This window comes from Quercus lobata, chromosome 8 (assembly GCF_001633185.2).
Source record: "Quercus lobata isolate SW786 chromosome 8, ValleyOak3.0 Primary Assembly, whole genome shotgun sequence".
NCBI classification, from domain to species: domain Eukaryota; kingdom Viridiplantae; phylum Streptophyta; class Magnoliopsida; order Fagales; family Fagaceae; genus Quercus; species Quercus lobata.
The window spans coordinates 38240962-38268256 of record NC_044911.1 but is presented as its reverse complement, the minus strand read 5'-3'; the positions used below and the strand labels follow the sequence as shown (position 1 = coordinate 38268256).

The 27295-nt window shown below is 38.0% G+C and overlaps 1 protein-coding gene across 1 annotated transcript; it reads right to left on the bottom strand.

Annotated features, from left to right (window-relative positions):
• Window positions 1-1107: 1107 nt before the first annotated feature.
• Window positions 1108-5034, bottom strand: LOC115957270 (probable polyol transporter 4). The gene is made up of 2 exons (XM_031075473.1): window positions 4514-5034; window positions 1108-2881 (listed from the first exon to the last, which is right to left on the bottom strand). Exons 1-2 carry the CDS (start codon window positions 4734-4736, stop codon window positions 1467-1469), a joined length of 1638 nt encoding a protein of 545 aa, XP_030931333.1. The 5' UTR covers window positions 4737-5034; the 3' UTR covers window positions 1108-1466.
• Window positions 5035-27295: the final 22261 nt, after the last annotated feature.

Sequence of the window (27295 nt, the reverse complement as noted above, 5' to 3'; positions counted from 1 at the left end):
TCTAGAGTTTTGTACTCAAAAACTCTCTAATGTCTTCTACCGCTGTTATTCCTTGCAGAATCTCAAAATTCAGTGTTGTAAAAGTTGTTGCATACAAGATCAACATCTAAGGAGATCCAAAACCTTTGAGTGGAGTCTCAAAGTCACAAGTATGGGTGCTTGTGTTGCAAAGGCCTAATAAAGAAGGAGTCCGAGGATTCGGAACTTGCACTTGGTCGTGTCAATAAGTTCTAGACGTGGTAATAATAGAATATTAGTGGTCTAAGTTTTATTGTTTACTTTGATTCTCTATAGTGGATTTGCCTTTTACCTTGAGGATAGTTAGGTTAAATCCTCCCCAGGTTTTTTATCGGTTTGGTTTTCCTGGGTTATCATATCGTTATGTTATTTATTTTTCCGCTGCTTTACATGATATGAATTTATTGTTTTAACTTAGATCTGAATAATAAACTTAAGTATTCACTTGGTTAATTAATTATGATAAACAATCTAGTTTACAAGATCTTACAGCTATCATTTTCTTGGCAAAGAATATATATGGCTTTAGGTAATTAGGCTGCTCCGGAAATTGTCAAGAAATCTGCTTCTATACCGAGAATCAACGGTACATTATTAAAATACCATATTGTTTTGAGACTTGTTTTGTTGAATGCTCTAGGATTGATAGTTTGATTCCCCAAAATCTGAAAAGAAAGCCAAGTGGCAAGTTCCTAAACTTGAGGAAGCCAACTAGGTTCTCACTAAATACAGAAATCAAATAATCCCAGTGATACATTATGATTTTTTTTTTCTTAAATGTTTATTGAGCAAAAACCAAAAAATTAAAATGTAAGAACAGGCCCATAAAAATAGCAAACTAGAGATCTTGCAGGTAGATAAACAATAGTAGTAGTAATTTACTTCTGTTGCACGATCCCTCCTTATGTCCTGTTTGGATGGAGGGGGAAGGAGGGGAAGTGGAGAAAAAAAGAGTAGAGTTAGTTAAAAATAAGCTAATTTTGTGCTAAATCTACTCTACTCTCCCTCTTTCTCCCTCAATCCAAATGGACCATTAGCTTTCATCCCTTAAAGGGTACGCTTTATTAAGATTTATGTATACATTTCTAGTATTCGTAATAAAGGCAGCAAAATCAGATCAGCTTAATCTCCCAAATCTGAATACAATTATCTCATGGTTTCTAAGGTAAATTAATCAAACAAGAATAGATGTACATTCATAAGCTCTCAATACACTCTTCAGCAGAACAAGAAGAATAAATTTATATAGTGTGGTAAGTACTCCCTTCGGTTGCTGACTGATAGATACTGAATTTCTCTTGATGCAGAGGCTTATTCATGCCAGAAAAGGTTCCACTTTGAGAACCCACATCCTGCAATCACATGGAAATCGCTCCTCATCCTCGTTCAAACCAGTTAGTCAATAGACCTCAAAGATTTTGGATCATCTTGTAAACCTCCTCAACCAGTCATTCTTTCTGCACAAGATTCTCAGCATCTCCCATGTCCACTTCACTTCCTTGTTCTTTCCGCACAAGATTCTCAGCATCTCCCATCTCCACTTCACTTCCTTGCCATTCATGTTTATCCTTAAATAGCAACTCAATCTGCTCCAATGATTTTCCTTTAGTTTCTGGAACAATAGTGTAGACAAAGAGAACAGCAAGAGCAGAAGCTGCAGAAAAGATGAAGAAGACTCCGGCCACAGAAATTGCACGGGAAACAGAGAGGAAAGACATGGCAACCAGGCCACTGCACACCCTATTTCCCACAGCCCCAAGTGCAGCTGCTTGGGAACGTAGTCTTAAAGGGAAGATTTCAGTTGTCAAAACCCAGCTAATAGGGCCAATTCCCACTGAAAAGAAAGCTACATTCCCACAAACAGACAAAATTGACAAGGCAATCCGAACCTGTCCTTGTCCCAGTAAAGAGAGAGAGAGTCCCAAACTAAACAAACAAATAGTCATTCCAATTGTGCTCACATAGAGCAGGGGCTTCCTACCAAGTTTGTCAATAAGAAAAATAGCAACCAATATAAAAACAGTTTTTGTAACACCAACAGCAACAGTAGCAGCAAGGAGGTTTGTGTTCCCCTCAACTCCAGCATCTTTTAAGATTTCAGGACTGTAATACACAGTTGCATCAATTCCTGTGATTTGTTGGAAACATTGGATCCCAAAACCAGTGACCAGCATCCGGCAAACTGAAGGAGAAGGGCTCAACAGTTCACGCCATACAGCTTTCTCTTCGTGATTTTCTACATCAGCAGTTCCAGCAGTTAGTTGTATTTCTGCAAGCCTCTCCTCCACCTCTTTCTCATTGTCATTAGTCTTTTGCAACACTGATCTTGCTTCTTCAACTCGGTTCTGAATCACCAACCACCTTGGTGACTCAGGAATTACGAAAAGTGCAAACCCAATGAAGACTGAAGGCAGGATTCCCACAGCAAGCATTATCCTCCAATTTATGTGTGCCGGAAGCCCAGAAAATGCATAGTTTGAGACATAACCAAGTAGAATTCCAAAGTTTATAAAAACCTCTGGGAATGAGGTTAGTGAGCCTCTAGCAATGGTGGGTGATATCTCAGCAATATAGACAGGGGCAATCATGACTCCAAAGCCAATCCCAATCCCAGCTAGGAATCTTCCAATCATTAGTACTTCGAATGAAGGAGCAAGAGTCATTATGACTGCTCCAATTTGAAAGATGACAGCAGCTAAAGCCATTGTCCATTTTCTACCAATAGCATCTGATGTTCTACCAGCAGCTAAACTTCCAAAAAGTGAAACAATGCTCAAAATTCCAACAAGTACTTCCTCCTGCACCTCAGTTATCTTTAGATCTTCTTGAATAAATATAATTGCTCCACTCATGACCCCTACATCTACATATTGACAAAAACAATGCATAAATACATGCCATCAATTGTATGAATGGGACAGTACCTGCAAAGTCCCTAATTGGTTCTTGCACTTTACCACAAAATTGTAATTATCATGAAAAGCATAACATAACTTAAAGCAAAACTTGGATTGAATCTTATATTTATTTACCAAAAAAGAATATATGCAAGTAATTTAATTGTCCTATATAAGATTCAATCCTAATTAAACTCTTTTTATTTATCAAAAAAGTAATTTAATTGTATTGTCCTATATAAAATAAATTATATATATATATATATATATATATTTTGGGCTTGATCATTTTCCACTCCTGTTATATCTAATCACTTCAAAAGGTTCTTATTCCTATGGGCATCAAGGTCTATAAATATGTGCAATTAATTTCTGAAATCCATAGAAAGCATGGCTCATGCAAAATACCAGATTAATTTTCACTACTCACCTATATAACATGTTTCAGATTATCACTAGTTAAATGAAATACCTATAAAAAAAAACCAGTTAAATGAAAAAATAACAAGGGTTGGTCAGTCGTATTCCACCACTAGCCCTGATTGAGAATTCTAAATGAATCCAAAAGCTAACCAATTTTTTTTTTTTTTTTTTTTTTCATTTTGATGCACGTGCTTATGTAAAATTAAGAACAATGAACCATCAAAACAACAACCTTAATAATTTCAAATTTACACAAAACGTGATACAGAGCAAAACGTGATAAAGAGCCCTCTTTGTGTTCCTTAAATTGATTGGCAAAAGAGCAAAAGATATGATATAAACATTGGAATCATATAAAGATGTTATCTTTGGATTGATCATCGTAGGATACCAAGGTCAACGTTCTCTGCTAATCCATAATTTCTCTTTTAATCATCCAAAAATCAAAAGCGAAATGTTGAGCCAACCTCATCCACGGCACTTGCTGATTATTATTATCAACAGTCTACAACAGAAGCCAAATCTCCCTCCAAAAGGGTTTGACAGCATTTAGGATTTTGTCATGTAATTCAAATACATTAGCATAGTTATCTCTTTTTTGTAAAACAAATCTTATCTGCACTGTCTGTATAGGAAGAAAACCAAAACACAAAATCTTATTTATTCTCTTATGGTATCAGAGCCATAGATTCAGGTCAAATATGTCTTCTACTTCTGCAACAAATTCAACTATTATGTCTCATCCTTCCCCCATTCTTACTCCCTCAAATTATCTCTCCTGGATAACTGCCATTATCCCCTACATCAATGGCAATAAGATCTCCCACCACAAATATTATTTAATCTTTTACGAAATATATTAAAAAGAAAATCAAACAAAGCACATATGACTGATTCTAATTAAATTTACGTGTTATAGACGAGTCTGTGGCCAAATAAGAGAGACGGTCAACCAAAAATAGCAGATCATAGCGAGAATTCATAAAAGAAACAACAACAAAAACAATGTCAAACAAAACCTGACCAAAAGTTATGCGAAATTTTCACAGCAAAAAATGGTTGTGCTGAATTTCTAATAAAAATAAAAACTTGACTATACAACAACAACAACAACAACAACAACCAAAAAAAAAAAAAAAAACCCTACTCAGAGTCAGAGATAAAAGCATATATACCATAGCCAAGAAGAACGGAGTTGAGAGAAGCAAAGACAGCACAAGCCAAAACATATTTCCTGGTACCATTAGTCCTGTCCTCTTGATGTTGTTGGTGTGAAGCATCATCGTTATCCTCGCTAAGCTCAGAGTTCATCCTCCTATACTTATTCTTACTCCCCAATGGAAGACTAGACAACCCCATTTCTACATTCCCATTTTCTTGAACACCCACCAACCCCATCTCACTTTTCTCTGTTTCTCTGCCTGTTTTTCAACCAGAAAACAGAAAAACAAGACAGACCCAGAAGTTGTTTTTGGTGGAGGTTTTTGACTGCTAAAACTATGTAAGGTTAAACCATGGATTGGGTTTTAGATCTGAGAGAGAGCAGAGGGAAGAAGAACTAGAAGAAGACTAAAGAATGTGGGACCTTTCCTTTTGTCACGCAAGCAAACCCACTTGAAATATTATTTCCCTGTGTAAACGCTAAGCATCACCGAAACCTTGACGTCCTACTTAATAAGCTTTGTGGTTCTTTCCAAGGTAACACCTGTTGTGTCTAATTTTGTTATTTAAAAGTAGAAGTCAAAAATCACAATTTATGGCCAATAAATTATTCTCCTTTTCTTAAGGAATGATTTGAGTTTTAATGACTTCTAATTTGTTTTTTGTTTTTTTGTTTTTTTGTTTTTTAGCGTGAAAGGTTTGGAAAGTTAATTAATAAAGTCTTTTTTCGATTAATCTTTTTTACTACATTTACTTCTGGAATATAATAAAATAATACTTTCACTTCTCACCATGAATAAGAGACAAGGAATAAGAGATGAGGAAGTATTATTCACCGTGTTTCATATATATATATATATATATATATTGTTTACTTTCCTTATCAAATATCCAAATTATAATTGATAGAACATAAAATAAAATATAAAAAATAGTATGAAAATTTGTATTTAATCAGTAAAGTATAATGTGGTATACCAAAAAACCACAGAAGATTTGTATTGATTAGTTAGTACTTTAGCATTATATTGTTGCTAGTTTTAACCTAGTACTCTCCATCAACAAGTCCTAGTTGATAATAGAAAATTACAAGTCTATGGTAAAACTTGAAAGGAGGAGGAGATAAATTTGGTGGGTTCAAGATGTGTTATTGTGTCACTTCTCTGACAATGAAATGAGTTTCTACTAATTTATATATATATACAAGATAGAAATTCTACTCTAAAATAATATAAGTGTATATGTATGTAATAATTAGTAGAAAAGTTTTAAGATAATTAGATGCTTTTATTCTACTGAATCGATGAGGTTTGAGTTACAAGAAAATTTTTTGCTATGATAAGATCTAATCCAAAGATTCTATGTAATGCATTCAAAAAATGCCCAAACCTTTCTATCTTTTCTTCCCAAAAAAAAAATAGAGCCCAAACTTTCAATACCCTCATAAACACTAGTTTTGCTCATCATAATTAAATAGTCTATAGGACTTTTCATATAAATGGTAAACAACCGTAATAAAAGAATATATAATGAAGTTTGGGTACAAGAAGAGAACGGAAAGACGAAGGCTAGAAGACATTATGTGTGTGTGCGTGTGTGAGATTATCCGATTATCCTTTTTTTTTTTCATTATCTATTTTTTATTTTTTGAAGTTTCATTTTGTCCTTGCGTTCTAACATAATAAATCCCTTTATACCAAAGATTAGCGTGGAGTTCAAGCCTTTTTTTTTTTTTTCTCTCTCTTTTTTTGGAGATAAACACACTTTATTTGCTCCCTCCTCCTCATTTTGGCTTTTCTTTCCCCATTTCTTAGTGCTGGATAAAAAAAAATTAGAATTAGGATAAAATTATCTGACTCTGCCACCGCACCAAATGACATTGACAACTAATATGAATTTATTAAATCATATTACAAAGTAATATTTTGTAACTTTGAAATTGTTAAAAGAAATTAGTAGTAACCAACCACTCCATTTGAAAACTCCTATAGGCAAACGTCATGAAATCTAACCACAAATTCAACCAAATTTAATGAAAAAATACAATGTAAATTAATAAGTTTAAAGAATCCACAATGTTATCTATAACTATTCTCATCACACGCGCTCCACATGTGCAATAATGCTCTTTTTTATTTTGAGTTTAATGTAATTTTTTAGTTTGAATTTATCTATTGTTCTTAGTGCTGGATAAAAAAAAAAATTAGAATTAGGATAAAATTATCTGACTCTTGCCACCACACCAAATGACATTGACAACTAATATGAATTTATTAAATCATATTACAAAGTAATATTTTGTAAATTTCAAATTGTTAAAAGAAATTTGTAGTAACCAACCACTCCATTTGAAAACTCCTATAGGCAAACGTCATGAAATCTAACCACAAATTCAACTAAATTTAATGAAAGAATACAATGTAAATTAATAAGTTTAAAGAATCCACAATGTTAACTATAACTAATCTCATCACACGCACTTCGCATGTGCAATGATGCTCTTTTTTATTTTGAGTTTAATGTAATTTTTCAATTTGAATTTATCTATTGTTAGTGAGGTTATACAGGAAGAGAATTTTAAGAAACTAAAATTTAAGATTTGAAATAAAGTAAACTGTTGGGTTTAGTATGTGATAGTTTTTAGAAAAAAAATATATCAAACGTGAGATATATTGGTTCAAATTTGAATTTAGCAGTGAGATTACTTTTTTAACCCAACAATAACAACCTGCCACTTAGAATTTATTGTAAAAATGTTGTGGACATATCATTTCTCATATTTAAAGAGAGAGTATGCTAATTTTTAGGAAAAAAGTTTCTCAGGTATTTTTTTTTTATAATTTTATTGAATTACAATTTTAACCCTATTTTTTATTTTTTAAGAATAAGGATTATCTAATTAGCTTATGAGTATTTTTGATATTTTCAAAAGGCATAATTAACTTTTTGAATCCTCTTAATACATAGAGAAGAGATAACATATAATCAAATTATGCATTGCCCATTTTGTGACTAAAATGCATATCATGTCCAACCTTGCAAAAAGCTTCAGAATCTTTTAATTTGAAGGATCAAACTTAAAAGATTTTTAAATTTAGGGTAGTTTCCCAGAAATTTTGGTGCTATAAAACTTATGGGCTAATTTTTAGGGGCAGAAAAACCTGAGAGAATTTGGTTTTTTCAATTAAAAAGAGAAGAGAAAAGAATGATAATTGTACTTGTGTTATTTTTTTGTAACTGCCTAAGCAAATGTGGTTTAGTGGGTGGTTAAAGTTTAGGGGTTTTTTTTTTTAAATATTTATCCTTGTTAGTTGAAAAATTGTAAGTGAGTAGAATGATAATATTTTGAACATCCAAAAGCTATAGTCCAAACAAGGGAGTCCTTTAAATAATAGTATAGATGTTATGTCATTCAAGCATTAGTTCCTCAATAGGTAGATGTTGCAATAATTAATGTCCTTCACGGATTAATCGTCCCCCTGCCTTTTTTTACTTGAGGAATATATATAAAAGCATAATTGAATCTACAATTTTATAAACACAATAAAGTTCACAACTATTGAGAAAACAAATTGTGATTAGTGCAATTTCGTTTTCGTATGAGACTACAATTGACATCACTCTTATTATATCAATTACAACCTACCACTTTAACAATTGCAAAATTTTTGTGACTTTAAATTTAATGTTATCAAATCTCAAGCTCAGCATCCACGAAGTAGGGGAACACATTAACTAGAAAATAATTGCTAAATTTGCAACAAAAACTCAATTGCCATTGAAAGCAATAAACATTGGTTTGGGAACGCATGGTTGAACCGTCAACTCGTCCAAATTTGAAGGTCAAAACTCAAAAGTGATTATGGGTAGGAGAGTTCTTTATTTATATTTATTTATTTATTTATTAGAGAGTTTCAACTTATGGTGTCCACTCTTGATGATAACTCTTTATCATCAGACCAAAATACTAATCAGTTTTTGGTGTAGACGGAAATTGAACCCCAGATTTCTTATACAACTATCAGAGACTTTACTACTTGAGCTAACTAGAACCCACAGTAAGAGAGTCATTTTTTACCCATAAAAGAATGGGTTATAACCCAAAACCTGACCCATGAAAAACAATTAGGGTTTTTTTTTTTTTTAAATATAGAAAATAGTAATACTTATTAGCACACACAAATACAAAAATAATATATATAATTTCAAACTTAAAAAATTTGGGTATTGGTTGATTTGATGAGTTAAAAACTTAAAACACTACATTATAGTATGAGTAACTTCATCATATACCAGTTAGTAAAAGCTCTCTTTTGTGAATATTTAAGATCATCTTTCCCGTTTAATCATAATAATTAAAAAAAAAATTATATTCGACTTTTTTCTTCTGAGAAGCAAATTATATTCGACTTGAATAGTAGTAAGTTATAGTATTAATTTCACTGTAGACTACCCAACAATAGGGATGTTTTCTGGTGCATGGTTATTAGTATGTGATGCATACAAGATACATCTATACAATCGAAACATAACCTTTTAATGTCATCAAATTTTTATTTATTTATTTATTTGTAGATATTATAAAGTCACTTTAAATTGATATATTTAGTTAGATGATGATGATGGTGAAATTTTTATTTATTTCATAAACTTTTTAGAGTGTCATTGATCATAAAATATATATGTCCTTGTTATGTTGATGATATCAGACTCAATTGTGTCTCAAGTGTACACTCTTTTTTCTTTCAGCTTTGCATAATCTTGCTCTAAGCTTGCCTTTTGCTATACATATATCATCTGAGAAGGGTTCAAGGCATGTTATATTGCACAGCACCCCCTCAATTTTTAAAATTGAATTTGATCCTGATTCTATATTATGATTCCAATAGAATATTTTACCATCGAGTTGGTTGGTACTGTACTGACTAGGCTTGAGTCTTATAAATGTACTTATGTATACCTCTTTGTGCACTGGAAATGTCAGGTGTATGATTTAAAGATGGTTTTTGCGTAAACACAATATATTTTGATTAGAGATCTCCAAATTTAACTTTCACTATCAAATTGTGGATCTTCATACTTCTATGTATAGAAAGAGGGTCATTCTTTTAACCAAATAATAACCTCCTTATTTTCTTTTGCAGCACCAGCAAAAGCTCTCGTAAGATTACATTTTAAAGAAACAGTAACATATGATGTCCTCCGAAATCCAAGCCACTTCCAAAGAGAAACTCCTATCCAAGTTCAAGAGATTTACCAATAACTTGAACAAACTGATTATAAATTCCCCTAATGGCAACATCTATAACTTCAACAAACTAAGTATGCAAAGGAAACCGGAATGAATTCCAAAAAGGAGGTTGAAGCCAAATGGCTTGAGCAAAGAAACATCTTGAACCGCCTCTAAGATCCCAAGCCCACGGCAATAAGGCTTAGAGTTTTCATGGAGGAAAAGCCTCTTAAATCAAAAGGTCCAATATCTTCAGTGAAAATGATAAATTTTTAGTCAGTTGAGAATAAATGGAGTATTTAATTTCATAAGAATAAAATAGACAAAAGTACACTTTTTGTGGTTAAAGTTTAAAGTTCTTTTTATTTTGGCTCTTTAGATTTCAAAATTTTTATACTAACCCTTTATATTTGACTTCATTTTCAGACTGACCCTTTCCATCCATTTATGTTACTAATATGATTTGTTAAATGACAGATAAATGTCATTCACATTAAGATTCGTCACTTATATGATCATATTAAGGGTCCGTTTGGATACAACTTATTTTTGCTGAAACTGAAAACTGAAAACTGAAAACACTGTAGTAAAATAATTTTTAAATGTGTGAATAGTACCGTGGGATCCATTTTTAATATTTTTTAGTGCGTGAACAGTAATGAACAGTGCGTGAACAATGATTCTTGTCTCCTAAAAAAGCTGAAATGCATGAGGAAAAAAAAAAAAAATGTAGAACACAAAACGTAGACACAATAATTCCTATCCAAACCGCACCTAATGTTACATTTGGATTCGGCTGAAAAACCCAGTGCGTCTGCGTCTGGTGTTTTTTTTTTTTTTGGCACGCGTTTGAGAGACAAACCTCACTATTATGGCTACTGTTCATGAACAGTAGCCGCAATGTTTGACTTTTCCCACCCTTTTCAGCATATCAATGGGTCCGAGTACTGTTCATGGATCCACAAACCTCACTTTTCAGCAACTTTTTCACTAAAAATGGGTCCCACGGTACTATTCATACATTTAAAAATTATTTTGCTACAGTATTTTTTAGTTTTCAGTTTTCAGTTGTATCCAAATGGATCCTAAGTATCGCTAGATTACTAATGAAAATGGACAATAAGGTCAATATCAAAATGAAATCAAAGAAAAGTAAAAATGAAAATTTGAAACATAAAAGGCCAAAATAATAATAATACTAAAATCGATAAAATACATTTCCAACTAAAATATCCTCTTCTCTTCAACACTAAAAGTCAAGCAAACCCAGTCCTAAGAATATTCTCTTATGCCTTCTTCAATCTGTGCTATTCATCAATTATTATTTTTAAGGGGAATTATTCATGTCTAAGGAAATGTGTCATGGTGTTGGAGAAATATTCTCATTGCGTACGAGTAGAATTTAGAATTGGAGCCGACTGTATTGAATGGACATCAACAATGACTTTGTACATATCCCAAAAAAAAAAACAATGACTTCGTCCATACAAACCATATTGAAAATTTGTGTTGATTTTTCTATAACAACGTGATTTGACTTTAATTTGAGTGAAGACAGCTTTAGAGGAGGTTACGTGAAATGCCCTCCCGTTCGGGACTTTTGGACTCCAATTACAAATACAATTACACCACGGCTAAGTGAAATTTGTTGTATGAAACTCACTCTCTTGGGGTTCAGCACCATGCTCTTCATGCACTCTGGGTGGGAAATGACCACATTAATAATCAACTCTGTAATCCGTATTATATCATTTTAATCACCTAATTTACTTTCATTTTCTCAGTCTCAAATCGTTTTATCTAATTAAAAAAATTTCACAAGAAAGCATCATTCATTATTGCATGGTCTTCTAAATTACCTTCTTTTATTCAAACACAAATAAAACAAATGACAAGTAATTATTGAATTTTCGAATAAAATAATTGAATTTTGAAGTGACCAAACATTCATGCATGCCGCAGTTGCATGAATTGTTACAGAAAATGAATTTATATTATTTGTGGCAGATATAACTCAAACCACATTTTTTTTTTTTTAAATCTTTGAGTTTAGACCACATTCTTTTAAATAAATAGATTCCTGAACTTGATACTCAATCCATTAAATTTACAGTAGTTGTGCTTAAAGCTAGCTTCAATGTTGTTAAATTATATATGATGCACCGACATCCCAAGGTGTGGACAATTCTAGCTGTATAGGCCTACATCAGTACCTTAATGTTGTTGGCTTGTCGCTTGCTTATTGCTCAAATTCAGTACCAGTAGTAGGTCCTATGTATGGGGACTATGGCGATGGAATCTTTAATGATTAGCATATTGGACATGATTCTTTTTTTTGGAGAGAGTTTCAATTTATGACGTATTCTTCTGATAATAACTCTTTTATAATCAGATCAAAATATCAATTAGTTTTTGATGTAGGCATCAATTATTGGAACCTAGATCTCTTATACAACTATCAGAAACTTTACTAATTGAGCTGACTGGAACCCATATATTGGACATAATTTTTTTTTTTTTTTTTTTTTTTTTTTTTTTTTTGCATTTGTGGACATAATATTAATTCATCTGAAATTATAATAAAAGATTACCATATCTTGAAAGAAAGATTAATCAACATGTAACATATATGGTCTTTGAAAATTCATCCCAACTATGTTGACCTCAAAATTTACAAATTTTCTAGTAATTATCATTACAAAGAGAATAACTAAATGAATTTTAATGAAAAATTATGAACCAAATAATACCATACATCACGGGGAAAAGGAGTACATAAAAGTCTCCGCTTGTCGTGCTCCTTACATTATGTCCAGTTAATCCGTGAATTGAATATATATGTTTTAAATGCTATACTCCTCTAGGGATTTATTAATGTAATAAAAGCCAAAAAGAAAGAATGGTAGGTGGTAACAATGACAACATCCCCTCCATTTTATTTTATTTTTTTATGTTATTTTATAAATCAACAGTTACAATGGGAAGAGAGATTTGAACATTTAGATGTCTTTAGAAACATCCTCTCTATTTTCAAGTGCTCTTCATTATATGGTTAAAATTTTATTTTCTAAAGCTTACAATATATAAATTACATTGTCATTTACATCATTACATGTCATGGCAGCTTGTATATATTTAAATTTGTAAAATTTAAATTGAACTATAAAAAAAAAATTAATGATTTTTTTTAATGAAGAACAAAGAAAGAAAAAGAAATGGACCATAACAACAAAAGGACCAACCTTACTTCAACCTAGTGCAATTTTGCTATGAGTTGAGAGTTGAGAGTTGAGAGTCGAATGAGAAGAACTGCCAAATTCTTATGTTGTAGGCCTCAAGTGCTTTTGTTGATACAATGTATAAGTATATATAACTCACAAAGTCAAGCCCAACTTTTTCGATTTTGGGCTCTAAATAGCCATTGCCAACTAAACCCACTAGTAAATGGCCTAGCCTACCCAAATCTCTCCCTTTTTCTTTAGTCTCAATAATCACTTGACCTATCTGGTGGGTAGGCTAGGCCATTTACTAGTGGATAGGCTACCCAAATCTTAATTTTACGATTTTGGGCTCAACAAAAGCACTTGAGACCTACAACATAAGAACTTATTCATTTCATACTTATACCTGGCCTAGCCTACCCAAATCTTAATTTTTCGACTTTGGGCTCAAAATAGCCACTGCCAACTAAACCCACTAGTAAATGGCCTAGCCCATTCCCACAAACTTAACTACTGCTGTTGTAACAAAAATAAATAATAAAATAACTTGTTATGCTTTTTCTTTTTCTTTTTTGAGAAGAAAAATAACTTGTTAAGCTAACTTGTTAAGCCTTTCCTTTTTCTTACAAAAACAGAATTGTTCACAAAATAGAAAATGGAAACATTCAAAGTTTTGAGGTCGATCTAGAGATCCTTAGAGGAAGAATCATATTGATGTTATAATTAATTATTTATGTTATAATTAATTTAATAATTAATTAGAATACAAAGAAATAGAATAAATCTATTAAAAATGGAAACCTGAATTAAAAAATATCTACAAACAAATTTTAGGTAATGAATAAATCTAACAAAAGATTATTCTTAGATGATAATTCGATAATTACAATGGAGTGAGTTTTGAACCCTAATCCTAACTAAGTGACTTAACTCCAAAAAAAAAAAAAAAAAAAAAACTATTCCACAACTCCTAAGCAATAATGAAATTTAACAAAAGATAATCACAGAGACCCCATTAGATCCCCACATGCAACATTAATCCGCAATTTATTTCATTTTCTCAAATTATTCGAAGTAAGAAAGTTCCTCAAATGCTACAATTCAAGTGAAAAAAGCAACTCTAGGTGGAGCTCACTTTTCAAGTGCTCCTACAAGGGAAAGAGCTAGGCACTCCCATCTTCATACGTGCTTTTGTACCTTTGTGCCACAAAAGCTCTTCCATATGTGATTTTCTCGTCCGTGCTAACTCCTTCAGGATTTTCATAAAATATATTTTGCTTTTCTTTATTGCCATTGTGCACGCCAAAGACAACGCTATTGTGTTGGGCCTCACTTGGGTTCACAATCTATTTGTATCGTGAGCTTGAGTTTCTTACTTTGGGTTGTTCTCGACACAGAGACTTAATGAATTTTTCTCCCTCTCTCTCCCAATCCTCCATTTTCTCTTCAACCTTTCAACCACCCTCTCTTCTCATTTGTCTTCTTATATTTATAGCCCAATGAGTAGTGGGGAGTCATGATTACTCTTGCGATTAATGGTACAGGAGGTCCAATGTTGTTACTGCTAAATGGATGTTTAGTTAGGAGTGGGGTGTGGTGAGAGTGGCATTGGAACCAGCTCCCCACTTCAGAGGGGATGTTCGGCAGAGGATTTTTCCAAGGCGATACCGGTGAAACTGAGGCACAGTGTCCTTGGTGAATGATGCTCTGGTCCGAGGTGTACCTTGCCGGGGAATTCCTAGGTTACCGGCTATCATGAACATGCATTATAGCGGTTTGCTCGATAGGTTTCGAGTCGGGTGTAATGTCATGAGGCCCGAGCTCGTGGGCTGTAATGTAAAGTTGGTGTCCAAGGTCGAAGGCCCAAATGGGTCTGGGGGTCCCATGCCATACATTAGCCCCTCCTTAATTCGTGCCCGGTCCTCAAGGACGAATCAAGGAATTCAAGAGGCAATAACTATCCGAGAAGCTCAATGGGTAGATATTGGACAGTTGAGAAACCCATTAATGCGCTATCAAAAGGCGTTTTATGTCTGACTGTTGGTTCAGTCGTCATCATTGTCTAATGGTTCGTGAACTGAGGCAGCGCATGTGTGGTAGTTAAGATAAGGATTCGTATGGTTTCCTGCTCCCCAATTATTATATGTCATTTATTTCACCCTTCGGCCTCTATAAATAGCCATTTCTGAGTCTCTCCTTCACTTTTGCATTCTTCATTCTCCAAACTTTCACTCTGCCGAGCATACACCCTGTGCATTCATCTTCTAGCCCAGAACACTCTTCCTCCTTAGAGCCCTCAGTAAGTTCCTTTTTCCTTTCCTTCTACTTATTCTATTTCTTTATGTTTTATCGTAATCATAGTTTTAGGAATCTTACCTTAGAGAATGGGCTATTCTTATCTCCTTTCCTCAAGCCTCTTTGGCTACCTTTAGGGCTGCCTACAACATCCCTGAGGATGTTGATATCGCCTACTGTCATAAAGGTGATATTGACATCTAAGGGCGCCATGGGGCAAATACAATTTTCTTTCTTTTAATGGCAATTCTTGAGGGTGGGATTAGGTTCCCCGTTGACCCCCTCGTCATAGGTACACTTAGATTTTACGGTCTGCGTCCCGACTAACTCCCCCCTAACTTTTACTGAGTGATGAGTAACGTTAGTAGGTTGAACCAGTTGTTCAACTTGCAACTGAACTATCATGACATTAATTACATGTATAGTTTGTGTGGCAATATTTATTCGGACTATTACTTAAAAACTAGAGACATGAGGGTACAGCTTATTTCATGCCTGCCTGACTCAAATAGGAACTCAGCTGGAGAGTTTGTACGGGTGAGCGGCAACTGGCTTGCCGGGGAGCTCCCCTGCGCGTTCTCACCGCGTGAAGTTGGTCAATTCCATATTTACTTTCTTAATTTGATTTTATTAATTTATTAATTTTGATTTGATCAAGTAATTACTAATCAATTGTTGTGTTGTTTTCGTGTAGAGAGCAAAAGGTTTAAGAAGGATCTTAGAGTAATGCATGTTCGGGACCTAAATTTTGTGCTTAGGTCAAAAAATTTCATACATTGGGATGGACAACTCCGAGTATCTCATTTAATCCTCGACGTTATTCCCATGTATTCTACTTGGCAAGCATTCAGCCAAGCTTTGTTAGTTGACAGTACCCTCCTTTCATACATTGACGTACGATATGCAAATTTTCTTCCTCCGAGGCTCACAGTAGGCGAAGCTCATGACCTTAGTCTGCGATACACTTGTTTGGACGAACTTACACCCATACGGGATGAGTCGGCTAAGCGCGTGTCTTAACACCGCTGAGATCAAGCACATGTGCCCATGCAGCCTGAAGCCCCTGTCCAACCCAAGGCCTTTATTGAACCCGAGGATCTTGTTAAACCCGAAATGATTGTTCAGGAAGTCGAGGAAACAGCTACCAAATCTATTGACTCTGATACCAAATCTGATCAAAGTGAAAGAATGGTGATGCGAAGGACAATGATGATTAGTCGTTTTGTTCTCGGCGCCCAGCCAGCCGCGCAACAACAACCACCTCAAGGCGGTGGCCAAACTCCCCCTCCTCCTCATCCTCCTTCCGATCGCTCTCGAAAGAGACAACGCACATCCGAACAAATTCCGGCCGACTCGAGTAATGCACCAACTAGAACTCCCCCCCGAGCATTAGGGAATATCGTCATTTGAGAGCCAACAGCCCAAACGGGGATGAACGTGGCCTCCACCTCCCGACCTATGCAGGGATGGCAGCCTTCGTTTCAACTAGACGGCAAACCACTTCTTGCCACTGCAAGCGTACGGGTGTGGGAAAAGGGCGAAAGGGGTCGCGTTGCCTAAAGTTTGGTGCGCGGTCTCTTGTTGCCCGAGGACATGCACGCTTTTGAGGACAAGATGGACGAGTCACTGGGTAGGCGGTTGCAATGGCACACCATTGCGGTAATCTCATGTCTCCTAGTTTTCTATCAGCTTTTACATAGTTTTTGTTGTACTTATTATAGTTTCCTTTTGCTGTACTTATTATTTGTTTTATCAGGCCGCTCAACTGACTCATGCCCTTGATGGGCGGCTAAAGGAGCTGGCCAAGGATGTCGAGCGGGAAAAAGCCCTCAAAGATATGGCTGAGGCGAGTGCTAAAGAGAAAACCAAGGCTACCGCGACTGCAGAGAAGGAAGCTGCTGCGTCCAAGAAGGCCAGGGTGCCAGCGAAGAAGAAGTCCTCGAAGTTGGAGGCCAAGCTGGGTGAAACCGAGCTGAAATTGACAAAGGCCGCAAGTCTGAACATGACGCAAGCAAAGGAGTTGGCTGACTTGAAGGCAGCTCTAGAGGCTTGTGAAAATAAATGGTATAACAAGGGGTTCGGCAACGTAGAAAACTCGGCAGAGCCTGTCATAAATGAAGCCTAAAAGCTGGCCTTTGAGGAGGGTTGGTTGGCTGCCCTACAAGCCATGGGGGTCCTCGAGAACTCTCTTTTAAGAAACCCCAACCAAATCCCTTTCCCAGTTCCTTCTACTACTGCCTAGAACCCTCCCGGTGCCATTGACGAAAAAGAGACGACAAGCATGAGGGAGTTGGTGGAGGCAATTGACTCCCACGTGGAGCCGATTGACTTAGAGGCCACCAGCAAACCGCATGTTGGCGACTAGCCCGACGGGGATGTCCAGCCACCTCTTGTAGCCTAGCAGCCTCCCGAGGACGTCGCTCAATTCCAGTTCACAGATCCTTCAGCTTGATTCCCGGACTTAGTTTCTACTTCTTATTCCTTTTTAGTTTAACTTCTTTATTCAGCTCACCTACATCACTGGGTTGTGGTGATGGAACGATCATTTTTCAAGGTTTAATTTTCCCAAAGTCACCGGGCTGTGGTGACAAAACACTATTTTAACCTTTACTTGTTTGCTTAATCATATTTACCAATGTTTTCTACTATTTTTCCTGTTATGTTCTTCGATTATCTTTCTGTTTTATAAATATGCACGTATTCCAAATGATCGGGTGGTTTAACCCCGTGATTGATGCTACTTTCTCAAGTAAGGTCAAGCAATTGCCGGCCATCCATGACGGCCCAGAAAAGCATGGGCAAGGTCACTTGTACCTAGAAATACTTGGCTCCTCGGTGGTAATAATCAAATTCGATATTTGTTGATGGTTTTTGAAAAAAAGTTCCCGCCTGCTCGGTGATGGAAATTGAACTGAAAACAGGTTACTGTCATTAGAATTGTTTAGTTTAAGGTTTTCACCTGCTCGGTGATGAAAATCGATCCGAGAACAGGTTTCTGTCCTTAAAATTGTTTAGTTTAAGGTTTTCACCTGTTCGACGATGAAAATCGAACCGAGAATAGGTTTATGCCCTTAAGATTAATTAGTTTAAGGTTTCCACCTGCTCGGTGATGAAAATCGAACCAGGAACAGGTTTCTGTGCTTAGTTTTTAGTAAGGTTTCTACCCGCTCGGTGATAATGATCGAACTAAGAATAGGTTTCTGCCATTAGGATTGTTTAGTTTAAGGTTTCCACTTGCTCGGTGATGAAAATCGAACCGAAAATAGGTTTCTGTCCTTAGTTCTCATTAAGGTTTCTACATGATTGAATCGAGAACAGGTTTCTGCCCTTAGGATTGTTTAGTTTAAGGTTTCCACCTGTTTGGTGATAATGATCGAACCAAGAAGCATTTTTCTGTCCTTAACTTAAAACAAACTGCCTTAGTTCTCTTAAATTTTCCTATTTTTGTTGGCTGGGGCTGATGGATTAACGGTAATGGAATTTAATGCACCTGTATGGATAAATATCAACTTCATATTAGTTAAAGTATATGTACAAATTTACACTAAATATACACTCTATTGTACAACCGATTAGTGATAAAACTTCTTCAACTTATGGACATTCCACGGCCGGGGAAGTGGCCTCTCGTCTAGGTCCTCCAAGTAGTATGATCCTACGCCCGCGATAGCAGTAACCCTATAAGGCCCTTCCCAAGTAGGGGCCAGTTTCCTAGCATTCGTATCTCGCATGTTCCCTACTACTTTTCGTAGCACCAAGTCCCCAGCACTGAATTCCCTTGTTTTCACATCCTGGTTGTAACGCCGAGCAAGCTCCTATTGATACTCAGCAAGCCGTATGGTCGCCGCCTCTCGGTACTCCTCCAGCAGATCCAAACATTCCACCATCATTCTTTCGTTCTAGGCAGAATTAAATCCTTTGACCCATGCACTACATAGGTTTACTTCGGCCGGTATCACGGCTTCTAACCCATACGTTAATGAAAACGGAGTTTCTCCTATAGATCTCCTAGGCGTTGTTCGATATGCCCATAATACATTGGGCAGCTCCTCGGCCCACTTACCCTTCGTACTGTCCAGTCTTTTCTTCAATCCATTCACAATTGTCTTATTAACAGCTTCAGCCTATCCATTGCTTTGAGGATACGCTGGGGTAGAGTACCTGTTCCTGATGCCGAGATCATTGCAAAACTCGCAGAAGGCCCTGCTATCAAACTGCAACTCATTGTCGTATATAAAAGAGTCTGGCACCCTAAATCTAGTGACTATATTCTTCCATACGAACTTCTTAACATCCACGTCCCGAATATTGGCTAATGCTTCTGCCTCTACCCACTTAGTAAAGTAATCAACAACTACTAAAACAAACCTTCGATTGCCCGTCACTCGGGGAAATAGGCCGAGAATATCCAACCCCCATTGTGCAAAAGGCCAAGGGTTGCTAATCAGATTCAGATGTCCCGCTGGTTGGTGGATCAAAGGGGCATGCTTTTGGCACCGCTCACATTTACACACATATTCAGCAGCGTCCCTCTGCATCTGCGGCCACCAAAATCCCTGAGTCATTGCCCGATGAGTTAATGAGCGTCCCCCCCACATGACTGCCGCACACCCCATCATGTAGCTCGGCCAAGAGTTCATTTACTTTCCCGAGGTGTAAGCACAAAAGATATGGCCCTCCAAAGGACCTTCGATATAGCTTCCTATCTGCCGACAACCAATATTAAGAGGCTATTCGTCGAACCCTGTTAGCCTATTTTTTGTCATTCGGGACCCGATCCTTGACTAAAAAGTCAATAATTAAGTCCATCCAACATGGCTCAGTTGTTAAATTTACTGTAACACCAACCCCGACAAGACCAACATCAGTCGCGGTATTAATGCTCGGTTCCGTTATGACCTCCACTTTGATTAACCGAGGGACATTCTCAGTCATTGTTAAGGCTAGCATGGCCAGAGAATCAGTGTGTTTGTTTTGTCCTCGGGCCACTTGGGTCACCTTTGCAGTACATAACTTACCCATAACTTGTTTTACCACCTGTAAGTACTTTTTCATTCGAAAATCCCGGGCTTCAAAACTGCCCTACACCTGGCTGACCACCAGTCGTGAATCTGAATAGATCTTTACGTCCCGAGCACCCATATCTAAAACCATCCTCAACTCGACAAGCAAAGCCTCGTACTTTGCCTCATTATTAAAGGCTCTAAACCCCAATCTAAAAGAATGCTCCAACCGTATTCCTTCCGAAGTAATTATGACAATCCTAGCACCAGCCCTCATGGCGCTTGATGCACCGTCCACAAACACCCTCTATGGACGGCTTTCCACATGACAAACCATTTCCCCTTTGATCTTAGGAGAAAATTCCGCCACGAAATCAACCAACACCTGCCCCTTCATCAAACTCCTTGGCTTATACCTTATGTCAAAGGCTCCGAGGCGAGTCCCCTAGTTGGCTATCCATCCCGTGAAGCTAGATCTTTTCAACAATGACTGCAAAGGGTATTCAGTTAATACATATATGGTATGAGCCTGAGAGTAATAGGGTAGCTTTCTTGTGGCATGAACTAGTGCCAACACCAACTTTTCTAATGGACGGCAGCGATCAGCAAATTTAGAAATGAACCGGTTAAAGGTGGCGAGTATTTCGGTTAATACTTGCACCTCTTTTGGATTGCTCAGCGGCCTAAGACATTTCACGGCTTCGATCTGATCTGGATTGACTTCGATTCCCCGACAAGTGATTAAATATCCTAAGAACTTGCCAGCTTCTACCCCAAAAGTGCACTTCTTCGCATTAAGGCGCAACTTATGTTGCCAAAGTACTTCAAACACCCCCTGAAGATCCTCAATGTGCCGTACTTCTTGCCTACTTTTCACTACCATGTCATCAATGTACACTTCAGCCGTATGCCCAATCTTGTCCCGAAACATCCTCGTCATCATTCGTTGATACGTTTCCCCGACATTCTTTAATCCGAAAGGCATCACGGTGTAGTGGTAATTGGCATCAAGAGAGATGAATGCCATCTTTTCCTGGTCCTCGGCAGCCAGGGCAATCTGATGATAGCCCTGAAAAGCGTCCAAGAAACTCATCCTTGGGTGCCTGTAGGTAGCATCCACCAACTAATTGATTTTTGGCATAGGGGACGGGTCCTTTGGACATGCTCGGTTTAAATTCGTGAAATCTACACAAACCCTCCATTTGCCGTTCTTTTTCTTAACTACCACGGTATTCGCCAGCCACTCTGGGAAGAAGACTTCCTTTATCGCCCCGGCCTTTTTTAACCTCTTAACCTCCAATTTAACTGCTTCGACATGCTCCTTGGCTAACCTCTTCGGCTTCTACTTCTTAGGAGGAAACGATGGGTTTACGTTAAGCCTGTGAACTATGAATTCGGGATCCACTCCGGGTACCTCATATGGGCTCCAAACAAAGACATCTATATTTTGAATGAGAAATAACAACACTCCTACCCTATCCTCATCCTTCATACTTGTTCCTATTTGGAAAATCTGTCAACATCTAGTAATATTTTAACCCTCATCAGTTCCTCGGCATAACCAGCCCCTTTTTCTTCTCAGGGCTTCTGTAATTACTATAAAGTTGCCTCCTCGGCGGTTTCCTTTTGATCGGTCCGTTCGTTCTTCCAATCAACTACCACCACCAGGCACTATCTAGCCACCTGCTGGCTTCCTTTTACCACAGCAACACCCTGCTCGGTATGAAACTTAATCTTCACATGCAGGGTGGACGAAACGGCCCCCATTGCATGAATCTATGGCCTTCCCAAAATGGCTATATAAGGAAAAAATGAGGCTACCACTATAAACGTTACAACTACCTCCTTACCTTCCATATTCACGGGAAGAGAGATTTGCCCCTAGGGAATCACCACCCTGCCATCAAACCCGACCAGAGGCGCATCATACTTTGAGAGGTCCTCATTTTTCAACCCGAGCCCCTTAAAAAGGTCAAGGTACATCACGTCAGCCCCGCTCCCCTAATCTATCATCACCTCTTTACTAAGAAACCCCTTATTCGAGCTGTTACTACCAACGCATCACTGTGCGGCTGAATTGTTTCCTTTAGGTTGTCATCGTCGAAAACAAGAGTTTCCCAAGCAAATTTTCTTTTCTTTTCGTGGGACTGCTCATTCGAGTAATTTTCTACGGGTACAACAGTCAATACCCCCTTTCTGTACTCCTCGGCGCAACATGGATGACTTCAATCACTTCTAGTGGTGGTGGGAGAGGATTTCCTCTTTACTAGGCTCCTTGCCCAATACCCCAGTTCCCAGAATCCATCACGAACTCCTTTAAATACCCTGCTTTCACCAGCTACCTTAGATGATCTTTTAACACTCGGCACAGCTTGATGATGTGTCCCTTATCTCTGTGATAGGTGCAGTACAATTTTTGGTTCCTTCGAGATAGGTCTCCCCCATCTTGTTCGGCCATCTAAAGTACGGTTCGTTCTTAATTTGGTCTACGATCTTGTGCACTGGCTCCTTGAATGCCACGTTCACCTCCCCAATTTGTACTTCCAACTCCTGCATTCTCAAATCCTTTTGAGGTCATGGCGGAAAAGTGCTCTGCCGAGGATGACTCAACAACGGGGCCTTGCCCTTACTCTGTAGTCGATCATCCTTGAGGCGTTTATACTTCTCAATGCGCCTTATGAGTTGCCTCATAATATCTCGGGAGGCCTCTTCATCAACGACTCTCGTAGTTCGGAATCCTCAGGCAGCCACATTCTAAAAGTGCTTGTTGCAATCTTCTCGTTACCCCCACCAATCTCATTGTAAAGTTCCCAGTACTGACTGGCATAACTGCGAAGGGTTTCACCGACCCTCATCTTCATAGATAGTATTGCGTCCACTGGCTGTGGCACCCGGCTACACATTACAAACCGGGCACCGAATTCCTAAATCAACTCGGCAAAGCTGTGAATGGAACCTTTTCGTAACCCATTAAACCATCTCAATGCTATGGGCCCGAGGCTTGAGGAAAATACCTTACACATCAATGTGTCATTGTGTGTGTGTGTAGAGACGTCATATGGATATAATGACTGACGTGTTCTACCAGGTTCGTTTTCCCATCTTAGGAGTTAAATGGTGGTCGTGTGAATCTGCTCAGTATTGGGGCCCGTTCAATGTCTTTAGAGAACGGCGATCGAGCGACTCTGCATAAGGGGTGGCTCATAGCATCCATAGCAGCGTTGTGTGGTCGTCGCTCCTCTAGGGAGTCTAAACCCTGGTCGGTATACTTGTGTGAGTGTGAACGATCCCGGTGTCGATGCAATTCTTAGGAATGGGAACGGTCCTTGCGTCGACGTGATTCTCAGGAATGGGAACGATCCCAGCGTCGACGGGAACCGAACTGATTGGACCCTGCCCCATATCGATTTCCCCCACTATCAACTCTTCTTTCTCAATCATCTTGGTCCATTCTTTGGTGCCCACCTCTTGCCTTTAGCTCCAAATCTCTCACCAGTCTACGTAGCCGCTCCAGCTCCTTATCTCTCTCGTCAAATTGCTCGTGCCCCGAAGCACCTGATATTGTTAGGTGAATTTGGTACGACCCCTCTCCAAGGCCGGACCGATCTTCCTCTTGTTTGTGATCCCTATCTTCATGTCTCTTATTCCTTTATTCTCGCTAAGTGGATCCCCGAGAAGACCCTACGACACCACTTTCAACGTAGCTTCCCGAATGTCTTTCAGACATTTTCCTGAGTGCAAGTCTCAGTTGAACCACAGTTTTGTAGGAGATTCCCACAGACGGCACCAATTATGCACGCCAAAGATGAGGTTATTGTGTTGGGCCTCACTCGGGCTCACAATCTATTTATATCGTGGGCTTGAGTTTCCTACTTTGGGTTGTTCTCGACACAGAGACTCAATGAATTTTTCTCCCTCTCTCTCTCAATCCTCCATTTTCTCTCCAACCTTTCAACCACCCTCTCTTCTCCCTTGTCTTCTCATATTTATAGCCCAATGAGTAGTGGGGAGTCATGATTACTCTTGCGGTTAGTGGTATAGAAGGTCTAATGTCGTTACTGCTAAATGGATGTTTAGTTGGAAGTGGGGTGTGGTGAGAATGACATTAGAACTAGCTCCTTACTTCAGAAGGGATGTTTGGTAGAGGATTTTTCCAGGGCGATACCAGTGAAACCAAGGCACAGTGTCCTCGATCAATGATGCTCCGATCCAAGGTGTACCTTGCAGGGCAATTCCTAAGTTACCAGCTATCATGAACATGCATTATAGCGGTTTGCTCAAACGGGTTTCAAGTCGAGCGTAATGTCATAAGGCCCAGGCCTGTGGGCCGTAATGTAAAATTAGTGCCCAAGGTCAAAGGCCCAAATGGGTCCGGGGGTCCCGTGCCATATAGCCATGTATTTTTCTCTTTCAAAAATCATTACGGTAGAAAACACATAACCCCTTCCACCACGACAACCTCTTAGGATTTGGATTCAATTTTAAGGCAAGGAATGGCAATTAATAGATGCCTTGGGTCCATAACAATCTAATGCAAATAAAAATGTATTCAAACAATAATGGGTAAGTTACATAATTCCCAAATAGTTTGGGATGGTTATACATAAAAAATAATTTAAAAAAAAAAAAAAAACCTTGAATTTCAAATTTTTTCCAATTTACCCTCCAAGACTAGTGAGTCACTATTTATTTTTATTTTTTTTGAGCGAAAGGTATATAAATATATTGCAAAAATAGAATATAGGTTACAGTTGTGCATGAACACAAGAAAAAAACCGTGCTGGCTATCAACTTAGCTTTATGTAGCTAGGCCAAGTATGCAATAGTAACAACATCCTACCCTATTAAAACAAAAGTGGTGAAAAGACTTAAATAAAAACCTATATCCCTAAAAGGAGTTGGCGCATTCTCAGTTACTCAAGGAGGTTTTGCAATGTCTTTGGTACTCTTGTAACAGAGTCTTTGCTTCTTGTAGAATATCACTAGGCGTGCTTTGCTTCTTCTAGAAATGGAAGCGGTTTCTTGCGTTCCATATGGACCATGACACCATCGCCCATAACTCCAATTCCTTTTTGGTTAGCTTTTCCTCCAGTTGACACACAAGAATGTAATAGTTTGTGGCTTCTGAATTACACTTTTGCAGCTGTCCCGGAATCATACCCAACACGTTTCTAGCTAGTGGACATTCCCATAGGATATGGGCCACCATTTCTTCATGCTGCTGGCAAATAGCGCAGGTAGAGGCCACTAATACCCTCCTACGGCATGAGTTTGCAGACATTGGGAGTATATCTGAGCATGCTTGCCACATGAAGTTTCTGAACTTTGGGGGAATAAAGAGCTTCCACATATTGTTCCAGAATTTCTTATCTTCTCTTGCAGTGGAATGTTCAGCGTTTTGTGGCTGATTAAGGCGGAGTGCAACTCGATAAGTTATCTTCACTGAGAAGCATCCACTTTTAGTTTCCTTCCATAAAAGCTTGTCTCGGTCTTGCTCCTCACCAAGTTTGATACTTAGGATGTCATCCACTGTGGATTGTAGGAACGTGGTGTATAATAATGGTCTATTCCATTGCCGACTTTGGTGGTCAATAAGGTCAGCCACTTTCAAATTTGTGTCAGCATCACGTTTGAACCGAGGTGGGTGGTTTAGCCACCTATGATCATTTACTTCAATACTCTGGCCATCTCCCACGTGCCATGTCGTGCCTGCCCTGATCAATTCCCTAGCCTCCAATAAGCTCCTCCACACAAAAGAAGGGTTACATCCTAGTTCAACCTCCATAAAAGAACAATTGGGAAAGTAGCGAGCCTTATACACCCTAACAAAAAGAGAATGCCCTCCTTGGATCAGCCTCCATGCTTGCTTAGCTAACATAGCTAAGTTAAAAGCGTGGATGTCTCTAAAACCTATTCCCCCTTTATCTTTAGGCTTATACAGTTTGCCCCAATTGATCCAATGGATCTTTTTTTCATTTCGAGTCTGCCCCCACCAATACTTTGGTAGGACCGAATTAATATCATCACAAATTTTCTTCGGGAGCTTGAACATGCTCATAGATTAAGTTGGTATTGCTTATGCTATGGTTTTGATCGACACTTCTCTACCTGCCTTTAAGATGTGCTTCTCTTTCCATCCCATCACCTTTTTGGTTACCCACTCTTGGATCTCCCTAAAAGTGCCCACTTTTGATTTGCCCCCTACCATTGGCAATTCAAGGTATTTTTCACAATTGGTCATAATTTGTGCCCCCCAACATGTTTTGAATTGCTTGCTTTACTCCATGGTTGGTATTGGAACTAAAGAAAAGTGTAGTTTTTTGCATATTGATAGTTTTTCCAAAGGCTCCTTCATGCATTGCTAGTATGTCTAGGAGGTTTCGGCATTCCCTAGTTGTTGCTTCACAAAATAATAGGCTGTCATTCGCAAAAAGTAGATGTGAGAGCTTGACCCCTCCATTGCAAGATACCACACCCTTCAGGTGATGGTTGTCTATGGCCTTTCGGATAAAGGGAGGAGAGATCTTCCGCACACAGTAGGAACAGGTAGGGCGATAGTGGATCCCCTTGCTTAATGCCATGGGATGGGGTGATGAAACCTGTGAGTTCACCATTGATGAGAATGGAGTAGGATGTTGTGCACACCGTTTCCATGGCTAAGTGGACCCATTGGTTTGGAAGGCCAATTTTGAGCATGATTTGATGGAGGAACTCCCACTCCACTTTGTCATATACCTTGCTGATGTTGAGTTTTACTGCCATGTGACCTGTTTTCCCTTTCCTCCTATTCCTCATACGGTGCAGCATTTCAAAAGCAATTGTGGTTTTAATTGTTATATTTCTATTAGGCACAAAAGCACTTTGAGAGTCAGATATTACATTGGGTAAAATAATTTTGATTCGGTTTGCAAGGACCTTAGAGATGATCCTCAATACAATATTTCCCAAGCTAATGGGGCGGAACTCTGTAATATATTTTGGATCATTTTTTTTGGGATGAGTACAATATGTGTGAAATTCATTTTCCATAAGTACCTTCCTAAGTGT